Genomic DNA, 24,395 nt, shown 5'->3' with positions numbered 1-24,395 from the left:
GTTTGTGCTTTGGAGGATCTGATCCAATCTTGAAGGGCTATACAGATGCTGATATGGCAGGTGACATTGACAACAGAAAATCCAGTACTGGATATTTGTTTACATTTTCAGGGGAGCTATATCATGGCAGTCTAAGTTGCAAAAGTGCGTTGCACTTTCAACAACTGAAGCAGAGTACATTGCTGCTACAGAAACTGGCAAGGAGATGATATGGCTCAAGCGATTCCTTCAAGAGCTTGGATTGCATCAGAAGGAGTATGTCGTCTATTGTGACAGTCAAAGTGCAATAGACCTTAGCAAGAACTCTATGTACCATGCAAGGACCAAACACATTGATGTGAGATATCATTGGATTCGAGAAATGGTAGATGATGAATCTCTAAAAGTCTTGAAGATTTCTACAAATGAGAATCCCGCAGATATGCTGACCAAGGTGGTACCAAGGAACAAGTTCGAGCTATGCAAAGAACTTGTCGGCATGCATTCAAACTAGAAGACAGTGCTACCTCCTCTGGATGAATGAGACTGGAGGGGAGATTGATGATGTCCATCTCATTGAAGAAGTATTAGGCATGTGCCTAATAAGAGTTTTCTTTGGTTTGGTAGCCAACCTTGTTGACTTGGTTTGGTTGGTAGTCAACCTTGTTGAATTTCTTTGGTTTGGTAGCCAACTTTGTTGAATTGTGAAAAATGTGTGTAAATTGTCAAATATTGTAGGCTTTAGAGGGTGAAGCTTTGGCTATAAAAGGAGAGCTTCAACTCTCATTTCTTCACACCAACAAAGAGAGAAAGAAAGAGTGAGGTTTCACAGACAAGGTATAAGAAAATAGTCTGTGAGGAAAATAGAGAGTGAGCGATATTGTAGTGAGGTGGGAATATCAAAAGAGGGTTATTTCTTTTGAGTGTTGTAGTGGTCTTTGGAGTATTTACCTCCGACCTACAAAGTGTAAAATTCCTTACTATAGTGATATCAGTTGCTCCTCTCGGGGTCGTGGTTTTTTTCCCTTATTCAGAAGGGTTTTCCACGTAAAAATCTTGGTGTCATTGTTACTCTTTTATTCTTGTTAATTACCGTATCTCGGTGCTACATTATTATTCCGCTTTATTACCGTGAATATTATTTTGGTAAGGGGTTTATTCCCAACATCAAGTAGAAGGTGAAATTTGATAGGAGTAAAATAATTTCAGTCATTCGCAAAATATGGTAAGAGGTCTAATCACATGATGAGAGGTACAAAAATCTAATATTTATTTTCTCTTTTTACAAAGGGATATAAACTTTAAATATGGTCAATTGACACTAAGGACAACTTTTTTCGGTTCACGTTTCTTTATTTTAAATTTAAATTGCCTAATGGTCACGGTAAACTTTCAAAAAAATAAAACCAATTCAAATCACTTCATTAGGTTGTTTGAACAATCTTTTTTATCTTAATGGATTTTGATAAGAAAACGCAAAGTATTTTCACTTTGACTTGATCAATCTCATATATATCTTACGTAAAACTGCCTAATGGCCACAAAATCATGTATACATTCTAAGGAGGATTCGTGAACGCGAAAAAGTATCTACATTACATTTATATGTAGACGTGCTTACGGACACACATATATTTGCAAAAAATGAGCTAAGCTTTTTAGGTTTAATTTCTTTTCGATTTTAGGTTTAATATTGTTCATCATAAAGCCTAATGAGAAGGCTCTAGGTTTAACATTTTCAACTATTTTTTCCCCTTGGTCAAACCAAAACTTTCTTACCCTTCTAAACAGTAGTCAAAAAGAAAATTCATTTCTTGTAAAATAGTGTTTAGCTTCAGAAAGTTCAATGTAGTGAGTTCTTAGGAAAACTTAATGCAGTTAGCAAGAATCCAATTTGTCAATGGCAGGCCGGCCCAGTTACACAAGTTGGAGCACCTTTCTTAATGTGAAAAATTGGTAAATAGTCCTTTTTAGGTTGGTTATTATTAGCTATATTTTAAATCGAATTGGCAAAATAGTCACTTATTAATGCGAAAATACAAGTCTAGACAAAAATACCTTTATCTAAAATATGAAGTAACTCCAGGAACAACTATTGAATTTTATAAATTCAAAATTCAGGAATTATTCCGGGAGTTAGAATGGCCTAAAGTAGTAACTCTCAATTGTTAGTATAATGTGGGATTTAAAAACTATAAAATCGTTCCAGGATTTTGCACTAGTAAAAGTTCAAAAACTAGTAACCTATCTTGAATTCTTTTTATTTAAAGGTTAAAAATTTCTGAAGTATAATATGAATTCCAAAACCATAAAATTCTGCCCATAAGCAAGCGGGGGTCAAAAGTTAAAGACCACCCCCAAAAAGTGTTATAATTTTGCAACTTTGCGCCTCAAAAGGTGACAGCCAAATTACGTAATCTCACACAGACAGCGTAGAGGCCCAACAGCGCAACCCAACAATCAAAAATCAAAAAGTCCAAAACTAAACAAATGAGATTGGACATTAGGCTTCCATCTTTTCATCAGTTAAGAGTTCCCAATCTTCATCGTCTACTACAGCAGCCTTCAGGCTTTCAACCTTCTTCTTGCCAATCGCTATCTTCATTAAATTAGCAATAAATATTCTTGCCCTAGCTTTTCAAGAGCAAAGGCCGCTGCTCTTACTACCCCGTCAAGCATGGGGAAGACAGCCTCACGGTCAGATCTTAAATACTAGTACTCTTAATTAAGCTTTGTATTATCTATTACCCTTAGTTTTTCTCTCTCACTCTCTAATTTTTCTTCGCTTTTTTGTATTTCAGCGGAGATGCAGCCGCTCGAGCTGAACGTAAATTCGAAAAGAAGCTCGAGTTTTATGCTAGTAATTTTCTTGACCTTATACTCGATTTTGTCTAATAGATGTCTCCTTTTTTTTTTTTTTGTGTGTGTGTGTGTTATGGCATATCTATTTTGAGTTCACATATCTAGTGATTGCATTCTACTAATGTATATTTTAACTGGAAATTTCGCATGGTTCTTTCTACAGAGGTTAAACAGACAGTTACTTCATTAGCTGCCCAGAAGTCTATTACTAAGGTTTGTGTTCTTGCCCCCTTTTTTTGCAGAAACTTTGTTTATTGTCCTAGGGTTTCAATCATTGTTGACTTTAGCTATCGAGTCTTTAACTTGATACCGTAAACATACTCCACTAGGGGCAGGGGCAGGGGCGTACGCAGGATGTTTTGGTAAGTGGTGTCAAAATTTGAAAACATGAATGAATGAATAAATCACTATAATGAAAAGCGGTGTCATTTTTTTATATTTATACCCAATATTGTCATTTTGTATACTTTCTAAATATACATATTTAACAAAAATTGCGGCGAAGCGGTGTCACGTGACACTGGTTGCCGCAAGGTGTATCCGCCCCTGCTCGGGGGGTTTAGAACTGTAGAAATGAATGATGCACCTAAAATATTTCGCCTCTATCTCTGTATCCAAAAATAGATGAAGTAAAAGACTTAGAATAAAGGCTTATTCTGCTTTCCTTTCATACTGGCTGATTCACTCTCTTTCACGTGCTCTAGTTTAATATACGGGACAACATGCTGGATGAAATTGGGAGTGTACATCCGTGGGTGCTTCCTATATTTGACTTAACTGTGAAAAATAAAAATTGAAGAAGACTGCCAGATAGTGAAGGTTGCATTGGTGTCAAGTATCCATATTAATTTTGATTAGTTCTTCTAAAGGAGACAGCTTGACCATAGTGGTCTAATAAGTCTCATCTTGATCATTTATTTTGGTAAATAAACAATGTTATTACCACAGAGAATATTTATAGCTCAATACCAGAAAAAAAAAAACTCTCCTAAACTGTCAACCTACCAGTTACAGAGAGAAGAGAAAGTCTCATCTTGATTAATTGCATCTTTGCTGCTCTTTTTCTGCTTTTTGTCGCTCTAAATGGGATCACATCCCAAGAGATGCTCTTGGAAAGTTGTGACTTTCTTAAGTTGTATGATGTTGTTTTCACCTGAGCTAATGCGTCAATTGGGAATTAGGATACAGGTTCTTTGAAGTTGATTATTCATGTTGTCGCTGTATTTTTTGCAATTCTGAGTCTCGATATCTATTGTTCTTGCATAATCGTCCTTAAGTTCGCCGTTAACTCTAAGATGCAAAGAAGAGTAACATAAGTTCTAGTTGCCAACTTGCTATCCAGCACGCTTTCACCAGCCCTAAAAATAACTTCCTATTTATTTTTTCCCATTTTCGTGCACTCCTAAAATATCAGTTCCTGTGTCCAAATTTCTTTCATGTGGTTTCAGTCACTTAACTCTTAATTATTAAGCCCCAAAAATTTGCATCTAGCGTCATGGTTTAATGTTTCAAGGAAGAGCCTACAGTGGTTCTACACAATGATGGCTGGAGGATATACTTCATTTTTAATGTTGGATATTGGAGTTGGTTACGTGATACAATATAACATAGTGCTACAGTTCTCTGTTAATGAGTTGACTAATTAAATTTAGAAGGTTCTGTTCTTGTTGATGCTTCTCTTGGAGCTATACCCTATGATTTTTCTGCTGAATTGGTGTTCGTTTTTCTGCCAGAAGAAGAAAGTAAGAAGTAGGCAAAAGAAATTAAAGGCTTATGATCTTTCCGAGCTTTCGGAGTTTCTCCCAGAGTTCAAAGCCTCTCAGCAACCAAAACCTGCAGAGTTCAAGTTGAAAAGTAAAAATAGGAAAAATTTAGTGTGAGTACTTAAAACTTCGTTTTATCTTTCAAAGCCCTTGTCCTTTGTATGATAGAGAAATTTGTTCCTAATATAAGAATGTATACTTCCAACAGGTTGACGGAAAGCAATCAGTTTCAAGCAGTTGTTAATCATCCTGCTTTCCAGGCAGATCCGTTGGGTGCCATTCATCAACATCTTCAAAGCACGCAGCCGACCCTGGATGAAAAGCCAAAAAGAAGGGAAAACAAAAATGGAAATAGAAAAGGAAAAAAGAAATCTACCAACTGTCGCCGGTCGTTACCGCTCGAACCACCGCGACTTTCCACCACCTCAACCAACGACCACCAACGTCATTGCGCTTTGCATGGTGCGACGTGGTGCGGCGTGGAGCGACAGTGCTCTACTAAATTAGCAGCTATTTACCGCTATGATCTTTCCTAGAATGTGCAGGAAAAGCGATTAAGGTAAATCTTATCGTTCTCTTGCCTTGTCATGTATCGGTCGAATACCATCATTCATCCGTTGAGTTAGTTGCAACTTGCAAAAGGTACGCAAAGAGCGTTACATTAAAGTATTTTGCAAAGAGCCTCACTGCAATTTGTCTGGTTTAACATAGAAGATTCACTACAATTCAACAGAATTTAGAAAAACAATTTTGGTTTAATTAAAACTTCCTATTTTCAAACTTTATTTCAGATCTTTTTTTCTTTTAATGATGTAATATGCGCACTTCATTTTTCCTGGTTCTTTAAGTTGTTAATATCAACCTTTGATGTTGTACGATGCCGGCTTGTTCATTCTTCTTTCATCATATTTCATTTTTTAGTTGAATATTGACTTTGCGCAAACGTAATTAAAGTTAAACAACAATGAAAGCCCCAATTGAGTTAAGTGGCAGAGTATGAAAGTGTATTGTGTATATAGGTGAGAATTTGTTTTTAGGTGTACCTTGGATCATTACAACGACTGATGAGTTAGTCGTTGTTTGCAAATTTTGAATCTGTACTTGTGAATTGTGATAGTGCTAACCTTACGTTTTAAACTTGAGCTCTCTTATACCCTTCTGTAGTAATGATCATTATCAGGAGAGCTGCAAAAGCCAATTCCAAGCGTCTTCCCTTCGAGCCTTAGACTATTGCTTATAGAGGCGGAATTAGGAGTTTGAAATTTTACTACTTTTTAGTTATTATATTTTAAATTAAATGTATACTATTCAATGAATTTCAAAGACAAATATTTGGACCTATAGACTGGTGTGTTGGAAGGTCAGAAGGACAAGTATTATAAGCTTTAAATGGAATTCGCCAACTCAAACAGCTTTTAACATTTATCTAGTTAAGCTGTTTGATCATCTTTTGGTTAGATCAATTAGAAAAGAGAGTTTAAATGCATACTCGTTTTTTTGTTTGTTGTCAAAGTATAAATGGACACTATTGAATGAAATAATCCAAAAGGGCCTTCTAAGATACCAGTTACAAGTCAAATAAAAGACTTTCAATCTCTAGAAGAAATTTTTATATGTACCGTATCAGACAGAATATCTTCAAAATGTTATATCCCGTGGTACAAATATTATATTTTCATAGTTTGAACTTTGAACTGCAAACAATTAAAATCAAATTTAACACGTTGGGAGAACAAAAAGTACACTTCGTTCTCATGTTTTACACGAATATCCTAAATCCGTCATAGGATTTGGTTCCTCTAAACACACGCGTACTTCCCACGTGTCGAAATTCCTTTCCCGCGTTGACGTGTCCCCTCTTCATTTGTCTTATGACAACTTCCTTTCTCCTCTTCTTTTCTTGAATTTATATATATTTTCTCGTTTCCTTCCTCTGTTTCATTCCTTGCTAAGGAAACTATCTTTCTTCTCATTATATATATATATATATATACATAGCAATATATTTTTCTGTCTTGAACAAAGTCTTAAATTTCAATAGTGGTGAAGATGGTGAAAATTAAAAAGTTTCAGGTGAAAATTAGGACGTTGAAACTAGAAGTAGGAGTTGATGATAATATTGAAGCATTTGATGGGCTGAAGATGATGGCAATTAAGATGAAATGGAAAGGTGAACCCAAGTTTGGATTAGTTCCATTTCATTATAAGCAGAAGAAAGATGTTACAAGTCGGAGAATCGTGAAGAAATTAGGACCAGCTAATAATTCCATTGAATGGAATAATGATGGAGATGAGTTTGAGAATGTTTGTTGTTTTACAGAGGTTTCTGGTTGTTATCAAAGTCTAAAGTATTCGCCTTGGGATGTCTCATTTAATGTTTTGTACTCAAATAATTTGGAGGCAAAAATGGTGGTGATTGGAAAAATGGTGGTTAATGTGGCAGAAATGGCTTCAAAAATGGTGTCTGAAGTTGAAGAGAAGCTTCCCATTACTTTGAATATTGGTAGAGTTTCTATATCAGCCACTCTCCATGTAAGTTCCATCCTTTTGTTCTTCTTTACCTACGAATTTCGTCGCTAAATTGCCCAAGCTAACTAATTTTTTTTTTATAATTCGTTGTTAATCTGTTGTTAAACTAATTTAACAAGGAAATATGCTGTTTAGTGACACAATCTGTACGATGCTAATTCCTGTTTTTTTAGTTTACTTTTTTCTTCTCTTTTTAAAGGAATTTTTGTGTTAGCTTCTTAGCTTAGAAGTACCTTAAGATTTCCATAAATCTTCGAATTGTTACCTTTGTTATGTTATTTCTTGGGATAATTAAAACTTAAAATGTGTAATCAAACTTTCTTGACACGATTTCACAGCAGAATATTAGTTTTATTTTCATAATGTTTCCTTTTGGGATTAATCCCATATTTGGTCAAACTTCTACGCTATTCGCTTGTTGTTGTTGTTTTTTTTTTTGGGGGGGGGGGGAAGGTTGTTTGACAAGTCAAATATCTGAGGTTAGTAATGAATAAATCTTGCCGATAATTTAGTAGAATATGTTCTCTGACTTGTTAATAAACTAAGCAAAAGTGACAGCTTTTAGCTTACTAATTCCTTGATGTTCCAGCAGTTTAAGGGACAATGATTGATAATGTACTCAATCCTATTCTATGCTCCCTTCATTTCACTTTTTGAATATATTTGATTGGACTTAAAATTTTAAAAAAATGAGAACGATTTTTTAAATTTATGGTCCAAAATAATTCATAAATATTTTGTCTGTCCATAAATTATCTTATTTATAATAAAATGAAAATTTTAAAATTACATTACTTTCCAAATTTAGAAAGAAATTATTTTAAAAGAAAATTAATTAAAAAGAAAATAGGTTCAATCTTTTTGAAAAGGAGAGTATATATGTTAATTTATGTTGTACGCCTATTTTTCTTGACCACATTCTAGAAAAATAATAATGTGAAAGTCCCTCTTTTTCTGAAAATTATTAAATAAAATGACTCAATAAAGCCATTTAGTATTTTTAATTACCCATTATATATGATTATTCTGACTTTGTCAATTTCAATAATTCTAGGTCAAAATAAAATTTGCTGAGATAAGAGATGTTCAAGACTCGGCGGGTTGTGCCCGTGACTCAAACGAGTCAAGTCAGCTGCAAAGTTTAGCTAAGAGTAAAAGTCTGTGTGACAGAAAAGCACAGAAGGAGAACCAGCTGAGTGAAGAAGAGTCATCCACATTTGAAGCAGTGGAACCAAAGACGATTGAGTCGGGATCGATGCCGAGTTTAGAAACTCAGGCTGACTCAGTCAACAAAGTTGGGTGGTTCTCTTGGAAGAGAAGGAGATTGAGTCTTAAACCAACGAGGAGTAAAGCAGAACCGTTGATTAAAAAAAGTCGTAGCTTTAGTGTTGTGTCGCGATTCAGCCAACAGGTACATTTGCAAAAACTAAACTAAACTAATTAACGTTTCTGCATATCTTATTACAAGGACATTTAATAGTACTATATTTGTTTTTACAAAATATTTGTACAAACTATTATTTATCTTTCTTTAAACATCTCACTTAATTAACAATCTTCTAATTAAAACAAGGTGGATTTGGAAAAATAAATGTAACAAATGATTTCTCCCATCGTCAAATGTTGCTTTAACTCTCTTCAAGTCCATTAAGGAAACAATAAATACAAGGTATAGTTTACTAAGTTAACCCTATTAAATGCGTTTTAAGAATCGGACAGTTTTAAAAAGAACTACTACATCTTTAATATTAAGTGTATAGTTTAAAATAATTGACAAATTCTAGTCTCGAATTCTAAAGTGATAATTATTTTAAGCTAAAATGAGTGTTAATTTGGGAGTAGAATAACGAAAAAAATGGAAAAGCTGAGAAGTCAATGTCTTTGGGAGCTTAAAATTGACGAAGATAAATATTGTCATTGTCAAACATTTGGAGCAAGTCAAGACCAAATTCACAATCTAACAGGTGTATATCACGGTAAAATTTATATATGAGCTGTATATTCATCTGTAATTTTTAACTATTTGCTATAGCATCTCATTGTTGACTATCCTAGAAACCATCTACATTGTTAACAGGTAAAACAAACAATATGAGTTGATTCTGTTATGTTTAGGCTGAAAATCCACTTAATATAGTCAAAAGATTTCTCTTATCCTAGATTAAATATGCTTTAAGGTGAAAATTTGTTGTCAAATACTTTTGCTTTTTCCACTAACAGAAAGTAGAGAAGCCTGAGCCTTCTACTGAATCAAGGGACAAAAATGAAGGCAGCAGCACAACATCTGCTTGGGAAGTGAAGGAGTTACAAAGTAGGGATGGACAAACAAGGCTCAAAACCAATGTCTTCTTTGCATCTTTTGACCAGTGTAGCGACAAGGCTGCTGGTGAGAGCGCCTGTACAGCACTAGTCGCTGTGATCTCCCATTGGCTGCAGTCGAATAGAGATGCAATGCCCACGAGGTCAGAATTCGATAATCTCATACTACATGGTTCCTCAGAATGGAGAAAGTTATGCCAAAGTGATACTTACATCAATGTTTTCCCAAACAAGCACTTTGATTTGGAGACTATCTTGCGTGCTGGTATTCGACCTATAGCCATATCGCATGATCAATCCTTCGTTGGATTCTTTAGTCCCGAGAAATTTGAATCATTGCAAGGGGTAATGTCATTCGATCAAATATGGGACAAGATTAGCAGCATTGCAGAAGACACTGCATTTGAACCTAGAGTATATATTATAAGTTGGAACGATCATTTCTTCGTGTTGAAGGTGGAAGCTAACGCTTATTACATTATTGATACATTGGGAGAAAGGCTATTTGAGGGTTGCAATAAAGCATACATTTTAAAGTTTGACGACAACAGTACAATGTATGAGAAGGTTAACGCGGAGGAGAAGACACAGAAAAATGATACTAAGGCTAAGGAAGAAATAATATGTGATGGGAAAGAATGCTGCAGAGAATTCATCAACAGATTTCTCGCGGCTATCCCTCTAAAGGAACTCGAGGAGCAAGAGAAAAAGGAGACAGTTTCTTATTTCTCTCTACATCATCGGTTGCAGATAGAGTTCAATTCGAGTTACTTGCTATCTTCTTCTTCGTCGTCTTTAACATCATCCCCTTTCTCTTCTTCTGCTACTTCTACACCTTCCTATTTGTAAGATGCATAGTATTTAATTTGCCTGGTGTGTATCAGAGTACTGCTAATGTGAATGCATTATCATATAGCAAGCACAATTAGATTGTCTCTGTTTTCACACTCAAAATATGCAGACCTGCGCAAATATGAATGTGTACCTCCACAAATAGGAATGTGTTAATATAAACTCAACAAGATGGACAGCCAATATGGTCCGCGTGTTAGGATCGAAATAATCAGGTGTCATGCTGAAACTAGCAAAACAAACCTTGAACAACGATAAAGTCAATAAAAGAGAAATATATCAAAAGAGACACAAACATCTAACGTGGTTCGATCAATTGACCAACATCCACGGCGAAAATGAGCAATGATCACTATATAAAAGAGAGTACAAAATATCGAGTTCTCCCCCTAAACAACCTCACAAAGAGGCAAACACAAGTGACGCACTAACACTTGTCCCGAAAAATTCTCGCCCTAAATAGGACTTTCAAACCCCATATGGCTACATTTTGGATGCTACCAGTGGCGAAGCCACATGGTCATAACCATTCGTCGAAAAATTACACTGTGTACATAAGTAAAATATTATGTTTTAGAGTTATATAACACATATTGAACATCCTTTGTTAGAAATTTTTTTCACTTATTTTAAATTTGAACACCCTTGGAGAAATTCCTAACTTTGCCACTAGATGGTACTCAACGAGAAAAAAGGACCCTCAATTAATAGAAATCCAAACATTTTCTTCCAAGAAAAGGGACTAGAAAAATACGGGAGATTTATAATTTCCTTCTAGGAAAAGAAAAACTCAATTATGGTAAATATGTTGCACTTTCATTCAATAGATAGAAAAACCAAATCAGAACCCTTAAATCCAAACCATATTTATGTGACAACTACACCTCAGCCAGAAAGCTAGTTTGCCTTGGCTATATGAATCCTCCATATCCATTTTACTCCATTTGGGCTTGATCTGATCCAATATTCAACAACTTGTCATTCAGGGTAATTAATAGTTCAAACCTATGCCAAGATGGCATACAATCTCTAACAATACTAGAAAGACCTATCAAACACCAAACCTAATGTAAGTGTACGGTAAAAGGCTAAACCAACCAACTAGCCGATAAAGATGCTTTGTTTCCTTCGTGTTGTGTTCTTCGATAAGACATCATAGATTCCAAAAAATTTTAAGTCTTTTTGAAACAACTTCCCGTCTTGTAAATTTAAGTCTACACCATCTCAACACCTTCAAGCATCATGGTGTCGCATCTACGAACTTGCCTTCTTGTTATTATTATTATTATTCTTACTATTATCCAAACCAAATTAACACTACTTATTAGCTATACTTATTTTATCATCATCTATATAATATTTTTAGATTATTTTAATTTTAAGTATGACTTATTAATTAATAATATTTTCTTTATGCAATTTTATTATCTTTGTTATTGAATATTTTAGTATAATACTATGACTTATCTCATATAATTGCATTATTTTCTTGGAAAAGATGTTAAATAGTTGTATCTTACTAGGACTAACGAAATATTTAGAGCACAAGTTACATATTTTGTGCTAACCGGGAAAAAAAAATCCAAAAACCAGAAAATATCGAGATTGAAAAACCTGACTTTATTGGTTTGGTTTGATTTTTAGATTTAAAAACTCGACGCCATTGGTTTGGTTTGGTAATTGAAAAATCCGAATCAACTGACATATACTATATACACCCCCTAAACATAAAGTTGGAGTAGTAGCGTCGCTTTCAAAGTGGAAATGCTCTCGACCTTATCTTAATCGAAAATGACATGAAAATTATTACTTCTTTGAAAAGTAATTTCGAATCATGATCATTTGCAGGTTAAAAAAAGGTAGAAAAAAGGATAGAGATAATGCTACTGACTGCAGTCTGAAAAGGCAATAAGATAAGTTTGTTAGGGAGGTAAAACTTTTGGCGTCAAAGCTTGTGCAACGATTTTCCTTTTCTCTTTCTAATTTATTTAATCATTCGATCATATACCGTAGAATTAATCCGAATCTGCTAATCATATGGGAGCCTCGTTTGGCCTGCCAATAAAACGATGTTGATAGCATAGAATTAGTGACTTTCTAATATTAGGATTATTACAAGAATCATTTGCCGATTATTAAACTCGATTTCTGGTACATTAAAGTTAATTTTCATAGACACAGAGCATGCATTAACGTGACCACTTTCCTAATTTATGAATCGAACATCCGCTATATATTGCTAGAGAGTATCGTCCGTTTCAAAACAAAAGATACACTAAATAAAAAATATAAGAGAGAAAAACGACCAAAAAAGGACAAAAGGTAGGGAATAAAATGTCCGTGACGGGTATGTAATGTAATACCAACATATCACATATGTCCATATGTCAGTTTTTTTTCAGTCAACTAAAATCCAATATAGGAGTAATTCAAAAAGCTATCGTCCCCACCTCCCATTCCCCCCTCTTTTCCGTTTCCACTTAACTTCTTCGTCCCACCCACCACTTGCCACTCCACCCATAACATTAGCCATAAATTAACCACCGTTTTGCTTTGATTCACACTGCATTCTTGAAAGTGAATTATTCAATAGTAAAAGTTTCATAGAACATAAGGCGGCCTCGCTCAACGAGTTAATAAAATTTGTATATTAAGGTAAGAAACACGACATGTGAACTTTTTCCTTTTTTACATGCTAAATTCTTAACTTTTCTTCTATTTTGGTGTCGAATGCAAATCACAGGATCATAGCCGGAGCAAGTGCATCATTGTTTTCATCTCGAGATATTTTTGTATTCATAACCTTAAAGTTTTGAATTGAGTCTTAATGTCAACTCCAAGTTCTCCCCTCGCTTCCCCTACCTCCAACGCCAACCGCCACCGTCGTCGCATCTCACTTCCACCATGGAAAGGTGCAAAACCAATACCACTAGCCATATCCATATTAATAGGCATACTCTTTCGCTTCGCCGTACCAAAACCCCACCAACTCTCCACTAAAGCATGGCAACTCTTAGCCATTTTCCTTACAACTATCTCTGGTCTAATCCTCGGCCCACTGCCAGTGGGCGCGTGGGCTTTCCTTTGCCTCACGCTCACCGTCGTCACGAAAACCTTAACATTCGCTGCAGCATTTGCTGCATTCACCAATGAAGTCATTTGGTTAATTGTTGCATCATTCTTTTTCTCAAGAGGGTTTATTAAAACTGGACTTGGTGATAGAGTTGCTTTGTGTTTTGTGAGTTGGCTTGGAAAAAATACTTTGGGTTTGTCTTATGGTTTGGCTTTGAGTGAGGCGACAATATCTCCGGCTATTCCAAGTACAACTGCAAGGGCTGGTGGGATCTTCTTGCCCATTATTAAGTCATTGGCTGTCACTGCTGATAGTCACCCAAAGGATGATTCTGCTAAGAAGCTTGGTGCTTATCTTGTTCAATCTCAGTTGCAGGTTGCCATTTATTCTTTAATTTATTCACTTCCTAGTATGTTTAATTTATGGACTAACAGTACTATAAATTTGATTTACACTTTTAGTGCAATTTAACTAGCTATAATAGGTTATTACAATTTAACTAGTTATAATAGGTTATTGCTCCATATATATTTCAGGAAATGCTATTAGTTTATTGTGGGGGTGTCAAATGGACAGATTTAGCTAACTTTGAGCGGGTCATAATGGGTTGAGTCGATAAATGGAAGGGTCATTGAATCCTCATGAATCAACTTTAGATGGGTTGAGATGAGTTGGGTCAAGATGAACTGAGTTCAACAAATGGGCGGGTCAACGACCGACCTAACCTGTACTTAATGGGTTTGGGCTCAAATTGCCACCCCTTTTTTATTGTTGTTGAAGTATATCTGTATATTACATGTTTGTGTGTTATTTCTGTTTATACATCAGATGTTGGATTTTCTGTCTTTTATGCCAAGTATTTATTTTGTGGTGTACTATTACAGTGTTCTAGTAGCTCAAGTGCCCTGTTCCTAACAGCTGCTGCACAAAACCTGTTGTGTGTGAAATTAGCAGAGGGGTTAGGAGTAAAAATATCAAGTAAATGGCTCACTTGGTTCAAGGTTTCATGTATACCAGCACTTGTATCTCTTCTAGCAACTCCAGTTATTCTATACAAGATTTTCCCTCCAGAAATGAAGGACACACCAGATGCTCCATTAATGGCTAGAAGGAGGCTGGATCAGATGGGTCCCATCAAAAGTGATCAGTGGGTGATGATGATAGTCATGCTTGTAACCGTAGCACTATGGATTTCTGGGTATATCAACTTTTTCCTCCTGATTTCATTCTTCCTTTTTGTTGTCTACTGTTAACCTGGATTTTTAGGGGTGTCAAAATATATAAACACACCAAAAAATTAAGGAGAGTCAATATATAGTATATATGCTATATAAAAAAAATTCCTACCTACACCGTATATTTTTTCCTAGGAAGCGGTGTCAATAGCGGCGGAACCGGGAAATTTATCTAGGGGTTCAAAAAATAAAAAAAATTAAACATGCGGAGAAGTCAAGGGGATTCAACATATATATATATACATATATTTTTTTTACCTTATATAAGCAGTGTAATTTTCCCGCGAAGAAGGTTCGGGTGAACCACCTTCCGCTCCCTAGCTCCGCCGCTGGGTGTCAATGCCCCTTGCTATAAGCTGACTCTGACACTGCTTATGAGCTAACTTTTTGGTTGAGTTAAGCGCAATATCCATTTTTTAAAAATGATATTAGAGTCGGACTCATCTCAATTTCTGGTTATCTAAGTGTTGCAATCTTTTCTTTTCTCTACTTCTCTATTTCATCAACTGTTATATATAATACAGGGAGGCTCTTGGACTAGCAAGTGTTATCACGGCAATGCTGGGATTATCACTACTTTTGGCGTTTGGAATACTTGATTGGGATGATTGCTTAAGTGAAAAATCAGCATGGGATACCTTAGCTTGGTTTGGTGTACTAATAGGGATGGCAACACAATTAACTACTCTGGGAGTTGTTGCCTGGATGTCAAATGCTGTGGCTAACTTCCTCAAATCTCTATCCCTACATTGGTTTGGGGCATTTTGTGTCCTTCAATCAGCATATTTCTTTATTCACTACTTGTTTGCTAGTCAAACTGCTCATGTTGCAGCTTTGTACTCTGCATTTCTTGGAATGTGTTTGGCATCAAAAGTTCCTGCTCTCTTTGCTGCATTGGCTTTGGGATACAACACTAACCTTTTTGGTGCATTGACACATTACAGCAGTGGTCAAGCTGCAGTATACTATGGAGGTAATTTTGTTAACTCATGCAGTATTAGGTAGGCCCCTACCACAGGGGTGGTAATTTAAGCCCAAACTCATTCAACCCGCCCAAGCCGTTCAAGGTTGGGCCACACATTGACCCGCCCATTATTGAACTTAGCCTATCTTGTAGCCCATCTAAAGTTGGGTAAATTTTTTGTCCTAATTGATTCATGAGCAACTTTGCTAAAATATCTCTAAAGTAATTCTTTTTTGTTTGATATGTTAAATATGACCATAACAAAAGAAAAGAGTCTTATTTGGTGCTTAAACAATTAATAAGAAAACAACACCCATTAATTAAAGTTTGGTAAGAGTTGGGCGAGTTGGACTATGACCCAAATTTTAACCCATCTTGACCTCATCCATCTCAGCCCAAGTAATTTTTGGGCAGATCATTGTCCGTTCATTTATTTACTCAATCCATTTTAACCCGCTTAAAATCAACCCAACCCGCATTAGCCAAAAATTTAACTCTTATGCGGGGTACGTGTATGGGTAGAAGAGGGGAAAAACATAAAGCTAGATGCATTCGAAAAGTTTAATTTTGAGGAAGTTGAACTAATCTCATTTCATTGCTCTTCTTTGACAGCTGGTTATGTGGAACTACGTGATGTCTTCAAATTGGGCATTATATTTGCTCTTATTAATATTGTCATATGGGGATTAGTAGGAGCTGGTTGGTGGAAGATTCTTGGTCTTTACTAAGACTAAAATATGTAAGTGAATGTTCATTTTTCCTTTCTTATAGTAATATTTTTCTAAGCAAGCATTCTTGGATTATGTAAATACATCAAAAGAATGCAGCTGCAAAGTTCCCTGTCACTAATGACCAACTTAAATTATTGTCAGAATGTTCAAACTCACCCCATGTTTTGTGTATTTTGATTCTTTAATTGCTACATAAGAATCTATTATTGAGCTTGCAATATGTAACAGGCATTTTCTGGTGTAAGAACTTCAGGATCGGCTGTATTTCTAATTGAAGTCAGTTTGATTGGCACAAGAGGCTCATAATGTTTTTTGAAGGTACTACCATCTGAGCTTTTATTTTGGCGGAGTTAAAACATACATTTTGTCATCCTAAGCTTTGTTGCATCATTAGATTAGGGATCTCATCCTTGACCAGAGGCCTCAGGCTCGAGTTCTGGATATGGAGCCGCCTTTATTAGAGAGCGCTTGACCCCTAATATGGGAGTTTCCGGCGTGAATATGGATTTAATCAAGTCCCGGATACTAAACACCGGGTGGAACCAAAGAAAAGTAGATTAGGGATCTTCTGATGCAGTTTACTGTCGCCGTGGAACTTGGCTTCTAACTGAATCTTAAAGAAAGGTTTTTGCTTGGACCAATTTCTCAAATCCCATCACTTGGACATGCGTAATAACTACCTTTATGGAAAAATTAGCTTTAATCTTCGCATGACTTATTAGAGCTAAGTGGTGTTAATTAATGCTCTACCAGGCGCAAAGCCACATGTCCGAAAGGGTGGTTAACCGACCACCTTTCATCGGAAAATTACACTAAGTATATAAGTAAAACATTATGTTTTATAGATATATAATATATATTGAACGCTCTTTGTCGAAGAATTTTTTTACTTCTTTAAAATTTGAACATCCCTGAGAAAATTCCTGGTTTCGCCACCATGCTCTACTATAATAAGCCCTCTCGTGCAAATGTTATTGTTTATCTAAAATAATGTGATACATTGCTACTTCATTTGAGAGAAAATATTAAGCATAATACTAGGATATGAGGACAGCTACGTATTGCAAGTTTGGTTCTCCGGAACTCAATCAAGAACCCAAAGAATGAGCCATATGTTTCCACAAATCTATCATTTTAGCCAAATTATTTGAAGGAGAGCCTTGGAGTAATGACAAAGTTGTCTTCGTATGACCTATAGGTCACGGATTTGAGCCTTGAAAGCAACCATTAATGCTTGGATAAGGATATGTTACATTAACACCCCTTGGGGTGCGGCCCTTCTACGGACCTTGTGTACTGAGCTGGCCAAAAGTAACAAGCATTTAGATGATCACAGAAGTTAATTATACGGTTATCTTTGATGTACTTCTTTTGTTTTTGATCATCAAATCTTAATACCTGCAGCTCTCTTTGATCCATTACAGGGAGGGAACTTTAACTCATGCACTTGCTTCAAACTTCTGCTTAATGGATTTAATAGAAGATGACATTTCTTCAGTTGGTGTATTCTCAATTAAAACTTCAGAGAAGAAAAATATCAGATTGGCAGGTGATTTATCTGTACATAAAATTCATGTAAACGGAAAGTGTCGTTGTAAACTTTCCTAATTGAAGATGTATATATTCACTTGAGGTTGATTACTCCATTATATCATTCGAAGAATCAGACCTTCTAACAAACTATGCATTTTTTTGTTATAATTTCCAATCGGAAGATCCATTAATTTAACCAACAGAAGATCTGATTTCACAGATGATACAACATAGCAGTAACCATTTTAGGAAATTAAAAGGCAGATGCAACCACAGTAAGATTCAGGGGCGGATGCAATGTTGCGGTAATAGGTTCATCCGAACCCCATACTTTCAATGTGGAGCATAAATATATGTATAAATATCACTAAATTATAATAAAATAATAGATATGAACCTATATTTTAAAAATAAAATGGGTTTAGCGTTGAGAACCTTAAAGGTTGATAATCAACCGTTGATCCCATAAAGTTTGAATCCTAACGTGCCCAACTTTTTCTCTGTTTTTTTGTTTAACAATTGCGCTGCTTAGGCCCATTTAAGATGGAAGCGCTGCCTCTCCTTTAATACGAAGTCTTTTTAGTATTAAGATTAGCTACAAGAAGTCATATGAAGTAAAAGTTGGAATGGTTGTTAAAAACGACTTTCACTATAAGCGAGGAGACTAATTTCAGTAATGTTTGTATTCTTCTTTTTCCATTAGTGTACTCATCCTTCTAAGAAAATACAAGAAAGATAACTAGACAGGTAGGACCCCTAAATTCAAGACATTTTTTTTGACATTTCTTTCTCTGACTGCTTTGTTAGGTACTGGAGCAGACAATCTTCCCTGCTGAAACCAGTAGATAATGGTTGTTCAGTTTTTTCATGAATTACTGGCCCTATTTGAGGGTGGTTTAGAGGCAAGCGTTTGTTTACTGTTGCCACTTAGAAGGACAAACATTATCAACATTCATTCATGTTAATATCAAATATCAAGAAAGGACAGTCAAGTGCACAAAACATTACGCATTTAAGTAGGGTCTAGGAAATGCCGCAGACATAGACAGCCTATCCTGAGGCAAGCATAATTCCCAACTCGAATATGTAATCTATAGGTGACTCAAAGACAACTTTACCATTGCTCCAGCCTCCAAGGCTCCCCTTATTTAATGTTAATCTCACTTTTGTTTGAATCAAGAATGATACGATAACCTGGAAAAAAAAGTAATAAATTGATATAAACGATTAATTGCACTAATACTATAAAAGTTTTTCACGTTGTCAGCGTATATAACTTAAACTCATCTCTATAAAATGTTATAGATCATGGATCTATATACAAAATAATGGTATTGAAAAGATTTGTAGCATGCACATGCCAAGCTCAATATCCGTAATATCTATCTCTAAGTTTAGGCAGAATAGAAACCTCATTTGGACAGAAATTTCTTTCAATAAATGAAATTATTAATTATGATGGTAAATGCATTTGAATAAATGTTAACTTTATGTACAAAACTTTTATATCAATGTACTCTATGACTCATGTCACCACTAAACGGCCCTTTTTTCTTGAAAAAAGATCGTCAAAAATCTGCCTGTGTCATAGTGGCTTTCGAATCAAGAAAGCATCAGATATACAATCATGGTGTATAAAGTGTGAAAATCGCTCACTCAACTCATGCAATAGAAGTAAAAAGAAAATATAGGTCATGTGCAAAACCGCAGTCCTTTCACTAACATCATTTCCAGCACTTGGGTTTTTCAGAAAAAGAAAACACACACACACAAGAAAAAGAGAAAGATAAATACTTAAAGACTCGTTTGGTAAGACGGATAAATGATAGTTAATCCCGAAATTAAATTTGAAACGAGTTTATCCCACATTTGGTTGGGATAAAAATAACTAATCCCAGGATTATAGTGTTATTTTTATGGGATAACTAATCCCGAGATAATTAATCCTGGGATAACTTGTTTCCCAACAAAAATGACCCCTTACACTATGTGTTAACACGTAATCTAGCAATTTAACCTTACTAGTAAATAACTAAAATGAAAGTACATCACTTATCCTAATAAATGCTTACACTATGTTTTGCACTAATTGGTTTCGTGTAAACATAGGGTGTACATAAAGAAAATACTAGTAGAAGGGGGTCCAGTTATCCCCATTTCAGTAACCAGATCTTGTGAAATGATCCTTCACTTCAGTTGGAAAGCAACAAAGTCCCTGTCCATAATTTCATCCCCTTACACCCTACTTCATTACTTCTACAGTGTATGTATAGTGTGGTCTTATCTTTTTCTTTTGGGACCATTTGGCTTTGTTGATGGATCTTGAATGTACAATCCAAGTGGGGTTTATGCAAGAATCACAAGCAGATGCCTCCTTCCCAGCCCCCATCTCTCTTTAAAAGTACAGATATACCAAATGAAGATTAAGAGCAGAGAAACAGCCTTGTTCACAAAGAAAGTAGCACTTGATCTTTCTACATGGATTTGGAATTCATTGATATCAACACTTCAAAAGTGGCACTTTTCTGAAAAAGACCCTTCATTTCACTTCAAAAGCAACACGACCTTCTTAATCAATCACTTCATCCTTACTCCCACCACGTTATTACTGCCACAGTCTTTAGTGTGGTCTAATTTTTGGACCATTATGGCCATGGATCGTGTGAAGGAAGCCTTGGCGTAACTAGTAAAACTGATGTCATGTGACCAAGAGGTCACGGGTTCGAGCCGTTGAAACAGCTTCTTGCAGAAATGCAGGGTAAGGCTGCGTACAACAAAACTCTTGTGGTCCAGCCTTTCCCCCGCGCATAGCGGGAGCTTAATACACCGGGCTACCCTTTTTTGGTAGGTCGGTGGATCTTGAATGTAAAAGTCAAGTGGACAAAGAAAGTACCACTGGATTTTTCTTCAAGGATTTGGAACTCATTGAATTTAAACACTTCAAAAAGGAGCAGTTTGCAGCATACAAAGTTACAAACAAACCTCATCAAAGCAAATACAAAACTACAGCTAGGAGACTACAAGACACAGACTATCACTTTCCTATTCCAAAATTTGTCAAAGTAACTACTGAAACTAAAGTTAATAACCTATGACCTGAACTTGTTAAACGGGAGCTTCACCGGCCAATAAATCTGCTGATCCTCAACGAGTTTTCGCTTTTCCAAAACTGATGCTACTTTCGTATTTTTGCCATTGGAACTCGTTTTTCTTGAAGATGATTCAAGCTGATTTTTATCAGCATTTTCCTTTAAGAAGAAAGACAAACCTCTGTTGAATTGTGGAGTTAGATCATTCAAGTTGCATATATCACCACCTTTGTTCTCCTCAGGCAAAGTGTTGTCAACACTAGTGCACGGAACCACAAAAGAACCCAAACGCAGCGATAAGTCACACCCAATTACATCTTCACAATCTGCCCGAGAAGCTACTTTTGAAGCGTTTAAGTTACTTGACCGAGGATTTCTTGGAGCAAACTTCTTGTTCTCATCCACAAGCATAGCATTTGAATCGGGATCACGTCTAGAGCCAAATTTGTTACCAGAAGGTTCAAATTGAGAACCGTAATACAAAGGATACATAGAGCAAGAATTAGGTGAGGCACGAGCAGTCTGCATTGGCAAAGTTTGTATACCAACAGATGGAGGAAATTTCAGAGTTGAGAAAGGAAACATTTTGTTAGCTTCTGAGCTAGAAGGGTTTGGATTTTTGACTGTAGCCGATAAAAATTTATGATCTTTGGAGACAAATGGACTACTAGGAATAGGATTTCCTCTAATTCTGTCATGGGAATTTCCAGAATTAGACTCTGGAGTTAAAGGGCTTAGATAATATCTTGGAGAACTGTTCCTTTGGCTTCTTGATGACCTTTTTGGAGAGCAACCCAAATGCAAAGCAGCTAATCAATCATGCAACAAAAAATATGTTTCAATCAAATCATCCACTATGCAAAACCATAACTAAACAATTATATCAAGAACCATAATCCCAACTTCTAAAGAGAGTATGCACAAATTACAGAACTTGAAAAGTTAGAATGGAGATGCTGTCACGTTAAAAAAGGGCAGCCCGGTGTACTAAGCTATCGCTATGCGCGGGTCCGGGGAAGAGCCGGACCACAAGGGTCTATCGCACGCAGTCTTACTTGCATTTCTGCAAGAGGTTGTTTCCACGGCTCGCGGTCACATGGCAACAACTTTACCAGTTACGCCAAGGCTACCTTTCAGACGTGTCACATTGCAAACTGAAAATCAACATTGGCATATGACTAACAAAAAAAGAGGAAAGGCAGATTGAGGGGTACCTTCAATGCAAGGTTGTAAGAGGTCTCTAGATTCTGATTCAGTACTATCATCTCTTCTAATAACAGTGTCAATTGCATCACTCAATCTATCCCAAAGAGTTTTAAGATCCATATATTCAGCCTATGCAAACAAGAATTGGTAAGAATAAAACACAAATAGATAGTTAAAAAAAAAGGGGAAATTGGTAAAAGCATTAGACCCTCAACCTCAGAATTGGCCTTGGAATACAAAATTTCCTCAGCTCTCAAGACAACTATAGGGAGCTTCTCTTGCCATTCCTTATTCTTCTTAGTTGCTGAGCCATGTATCTCATTCACAATCCTACTCTCAACAGACATAAGCAATCATAAAAACAACTTCTCATGGTTTTGAAAATGTATTAAAATGATTGGAAAGGAAAAAAAAATACCTGAAAATTTCTTGAATAAGGGAACCTCTGATGGGTTGGTGTCTATCACTATGCCAAGCTTTTCTAACACATTCATAGGGTCTTGGACCAGGTTTAGGCATGTTTCAACAACAGAGGAAGAAGAAGAAGAAGCTACAATATGTATAAAACTAGAACAACTAAAAATTCTTGTACTTAAATTGAGGTTTAAAAGGGCTTGAAAACATGTCTTGTGACTTCCAAGTGGACCCTTTTGGCTGCAGATTACATTTTTAAGTTATACAGTACTAGAGAAACTACCAATCCTTTTATTAAAAAAAAAAAGGTTCAACAGTGAAAAAAGGAGGAAGGGATTTGGCGTAATGGGTAAAGGTGCTGACGAGTAGGTTATGAGTTCGAACTGTGAAATCGATGACTTCTTGCAAAAATATAGAATAAGATTGCGAATAATAAATATTTGTGATTTGGTACTTTCCTAGATCCCGATATAACAAGAGTTTAGTGCATGGGATGATACTAAAGTAAAAAAAGGAGAAATAACAAAGTAGGTGTTAGGGGAAGCTAGCACTTACTATTAAAATATTTGGCTTTCTTGAAATAATCTTCTTTTTCATTGATATGTCATTCAGCACAATAATTCACAGGGGGAAGTTTGTAATGATATAGTAGTAGTGAAGAGTGTCCCCCACTGATACACATGCCTGCTTCCCCAGGCCCAAAGGGTCATTGCTCCCTCTCTCTTTCCTGACCATTCATTCATGAGCTTTGTCCTTGTGGGGTAATATATATATAGTAGCTATGTAGAAAAAAGTTATGATGTATAATTGTCACTGTCGGTAGGGGGGAAATTGCTAGGCAAACCCCAGCCTCATAATATACTATCTAATCCACTCTTCTTTCCATTGTGCGTTTCACTGTTACAGCGCCCCTTTTACTCTTTAGCATTATTGTTTAAACGTTTTAAAATTACCTTCCATTATAATTTTAAGTTGTCACACCCCGACTTTATACAGAGTCCCACATCGACAAAACACAAGAAAGATGTTGAGTATATAAGTTAATAAGCCTTGCGTTTTAAACTCGTGAGGGTCTAGGTCTCACATTTAACACATGCTAGTCGAACAAAAAAAATAAGTTGTGTGTTTTCGGTGACAAACAAGTGAGTAAAGCATAAGAACGTGCTTGTGGGAGAAAAATAATGCTGAAAACGGCCGCTAATACCCTCTAGGTTGAAGAGTAAATTGAGTAATTTACTCGACAATATGATTTTTCTCTCTTTGCCTAAAGTCAGTCAAAACTATTTTTGAGCAAAACTTATTGTCAAAGGATTATTTAGCTGAAATGTTACTACTCCTATTAGAAGAAATATTTTCACTTGATACAGTAATATGGAAAACATTAAAAACTCCTTACTTCATATATTTGCATTAAAAACATGTGTGCTACCAACCATGGTTCCTTCTATTTAAATTATTTAATTCATCACCAATACACTCTTTAATTCACCTGAACAGTATTCTGGTTCTTACAATTTGCTGTCACTCTTGTATTTGTAATGATTTGTCTTGAATTCAATTAGATATTGTTGGAAAAGAATCCTGCAAAATGTAGCTCTTTAATTGCATAAATCTTGAACTTGAATTGGATAGACCGAAGTCTTTCTTCCCATATCCGATAAGCCTTTTACCGACTCTTTCAAATCCACATTTTGTTTGAAGTGAAAAAGAAAAGTAAAAGAAGACTACAAATTCTTATCTGGGGTAGCTAAAGAGAAGTAGTACTTATATCCTAATTTCTTTATCAATTCCAAGTTAATTTGTACTCTCTTTTTAATCTAACTTTTAATTTACTTTGTAGGATCAA

The 24,395-nt window shown here is 35.7% G+C and overlaps 4 protein-coding genes across 8 annotated transcripts; 3 read left to right on the top strand and 1 right to left on the bottom strand.

Moving 5' to 3' along the window:
- Nucleotides 1-2,471: 2,471 nt before the first annotated feature.
- Nucleotides 2,472-5,270, top strand: LOC107827565 (uncharacterized). The gene is made up of 5 exons (XM_016654718.2): nucleotides 2,472-2,676; nucleotides 2,781-2,839; nucleotides 3,005-3,054; nucleotides 4,575-4,717; nucleotides 4,813-5,270. The coding sequence occupies exons 1-5, from the start codon at nucleotides 2,657-2,659 to the stop codon at nucleotides 5,138-5,140; spliced, it is 600 nt and encodes a 199-aa protein (XP_016510204.2). The 5' UTR covers nucleotides 2,472-2,656; the 3' UTR covers nucleotides 5,141-5,270.
- On the top strand, nucleotides 4,813-10,376 carry LOC107827563 (uncharacterized). 2 transcript variants are annotated; one of them, XM_016654715.2, is made up of 4 exons: nucleotides 4,813-5,246; nucleotides 6,678-7,136; nucleotides 8,188-8,544; nucleotides 9,354-10,376. In XM_016654715.2, exons 2-4 carry the CDS (start codon nucleotides 6,747-6,749, stop codon nucleotides 10,299-10,301), a joined length of 1,695 nt encoding a protein of 564 aa, XP_016510201.1. In that variant the 5' UTR covers nucleotides 4,813-5,246; nucleotides 6,678-6,746; the 3' UTR covers nucleotides 10,302-10,376. The 2 variants fall into 2 exon arrangements, with proteins under 2 accessions (XP_016510201.1, XP_016510200.1); XM_016654714.2 differs by having other exon boundaries at nucleotides 4,813-7,136.
- Nucleotides 10,377-12,726: 2,350 nt separating this feature from the next.
- On the top strand, nucleotides 12,727-19,033 carry LOC107827566 (dicarboxylate transporter 2.1, chloroplastic). Of its 4 annotated transcripts, XM_075250275.1 has the most exons (8): nucleotides 12,728-12,959; nucleotides 13,048-13,752; nucleotides 14,262-14,575; nucleotides 15,137-15,585; nucleotides 16,189-16,315; nucleotides 16,536-16,625; nucleotides 17,732-17,856; nucleotides 18,648-19,033. In XM_075250275.1, the coding sequence occupies exons 2-5, from the start codon at nucleotides 13,132-13,134 to the stop codon at nucleotides 16,302-16,304; spliced, it is 1,500 nt and encodes a 499-aa protein (XP_075106376.1). In that variant the 5' UTR covers nucleotides 12,728-12,959; nucleotides 13,048-13,131; the 3' UTR covers nucleotides 16,305-16,315; nucleotides 16,536-16,625; nucleotides 17,732-17,856; nucleotides 18,648-19,033. The 4 variants fall into 4 exon arrangements, with proteins under 4 accessions (XP_016510208.2, XP_016510207.2, XP_075106376.1 ...); XM_016654722.2 differs by lacking the exon at nucleotides 18,648-19,033 and having other exon boundaries at nucleotides 12,727-12,959; nucleotides 17,712-17,964; XM_016654721.2 differs by lacking the exons at nucleotides 17,732-17,856; nucleotides 18,648-19,033 and adding an exon at nucleotides 16,702-17,705 and having other exon boundaries at nucleotides 12,727-12,959.
- A 1,707-nt stretch (nucleotides 19,034-20,740) lies between these two features.
- Nucleotides 20,741-23,298, bottom strand: LOC107827567 (uncharacterized). Its single transcript, XM_016654723.2, has 4 exons — nucleotides 22,554-23,298; nucleotides 22,351-22,465; nucleotides 22,144-22,264; nucleotides 20,741-21,738 (listed from the first exon to the last, which is right to left on the bottom strand). The coding sequence occupies exons 1-4, from the start codon at nucleotides 22,652-22,654 to the stop codon at nucleotides 20,930-20,932; spliced, it is 1,146 nt and encodes a 381-aa protein (XP_016510209.1). The 5' UTR covers nucleotides 22,655-23,298; the 3' UTR covers nucleotides 20,741-20,929.
- Between the last annotated feature and the right edge of the window lie 1,097 nt (nucleotides 23,299-24,395).

The sequence above is a fragment of the Nicotiana tabacum genome, chromosome 1 (genome assembly GCF_000715075.1).
Source record: "Nicotiana tabacum cultivar K326 chromosome 1, ASM71507v2, whole genome shotgun sequence".
NCBI classification, from domain to species: Eukaryota; Viridiplantae; Streptophyta; class Magnoliopsida; order Solanales; family Solanaceae; genus Nicotiana; species Nicotiana tabacum.
Note: the sequence above shows the minus strand (reverse complement) of the source record. Positions and strands in the feature narration are given on the sequence as shown.

Excerpts from the sequence above, each read along its gene's own strand:
- LOC107827565 (XM_016654718.2), top strand. The coding sequence starts at position 2,657 with ATGGGGAAGACAGCCTCACG. Across the intron at positions 2,677-2,780 it reads ATGGGGAAGACAGCCTCACG|CGGAGATGCAGCCGCTCGAG; the intron begins GTCAGATCTTAA and ends TTTGTATTTCAG. Across the intron at positions 2,840-3,004 it reads GAAGCTCGAGTTTTATGCTA|AGGTTAAACAGACAGTTACT; the intron begins GTAATTTTCTTG and ends TTCTTTCTACAG.
- LOC107827567 (XM_016654723.2), bottom strand. The coding sequence starts at position 22,654 with ATGCCTAAACCTGGTCCAAGACCCTATGAATGTGTTAGAAAAGCTTGG. Across the intron at positions 22,466-22,553 it reads CTTATTCAAGAAATTTTCAG|GATTGTGAATGAGATACATG; the intron begins GTATTTTTTTTT and ends TGTTGAGAGTAG. Across the intron at positions 22,265-22,350 it reads ATTCCAAGGCCAATTCTGAG|GCTGAATATATGGATCTTAA; the intron begins GTTGAGGGTCTA and ends TTGTTTGCATAG.
- LOC107827566 (XM_075250275.1), top strand. The coding sequence starts at position 13,132 with ATGTCAACTCCAAGTTCTCCCCTCGCTTCCCCTACCTCCAACGCCAAC. Across the intron at positions 13,753-14,261 it reads TTGTTCAATCTCAGTTGCAG|TGTTCTAGTAGCTCAAGTGC; the intron begins GTTGCCATTTAT and ends GTACTATTACAG. Across the intron at positions 15,586-16,188 it reads AGCTGCAGTATACTATGGAG|CTGGTTATGTGGAACTACGT; the intron begins GTAATTTTGTTA and ends CTTCTTTGACAG.
- LOC107827563 (XM_016654714.2), top strand. The coding sequence starts at position 6,654 with ATGGTGAAAATTAAAAAGTTTCAGGTGAAAATTAGGACGTTGAAACTA. Across the intron at positions 7,137-8,187 it reads CTATATCAGCCACTCTCCAT|GTCAAAATAAAATTTGCTGA; the intron begins GTAAGTTCCATC and ends CAATAATTCTAG. Across the intron at positions 8,545-9,353 it reads TGTCGCGATTCAGCCAACAG|AAAGTAGAGAAGCCTGAGCC; the intron begins GTACATTTGCAA and ends TTCCACTAACAG.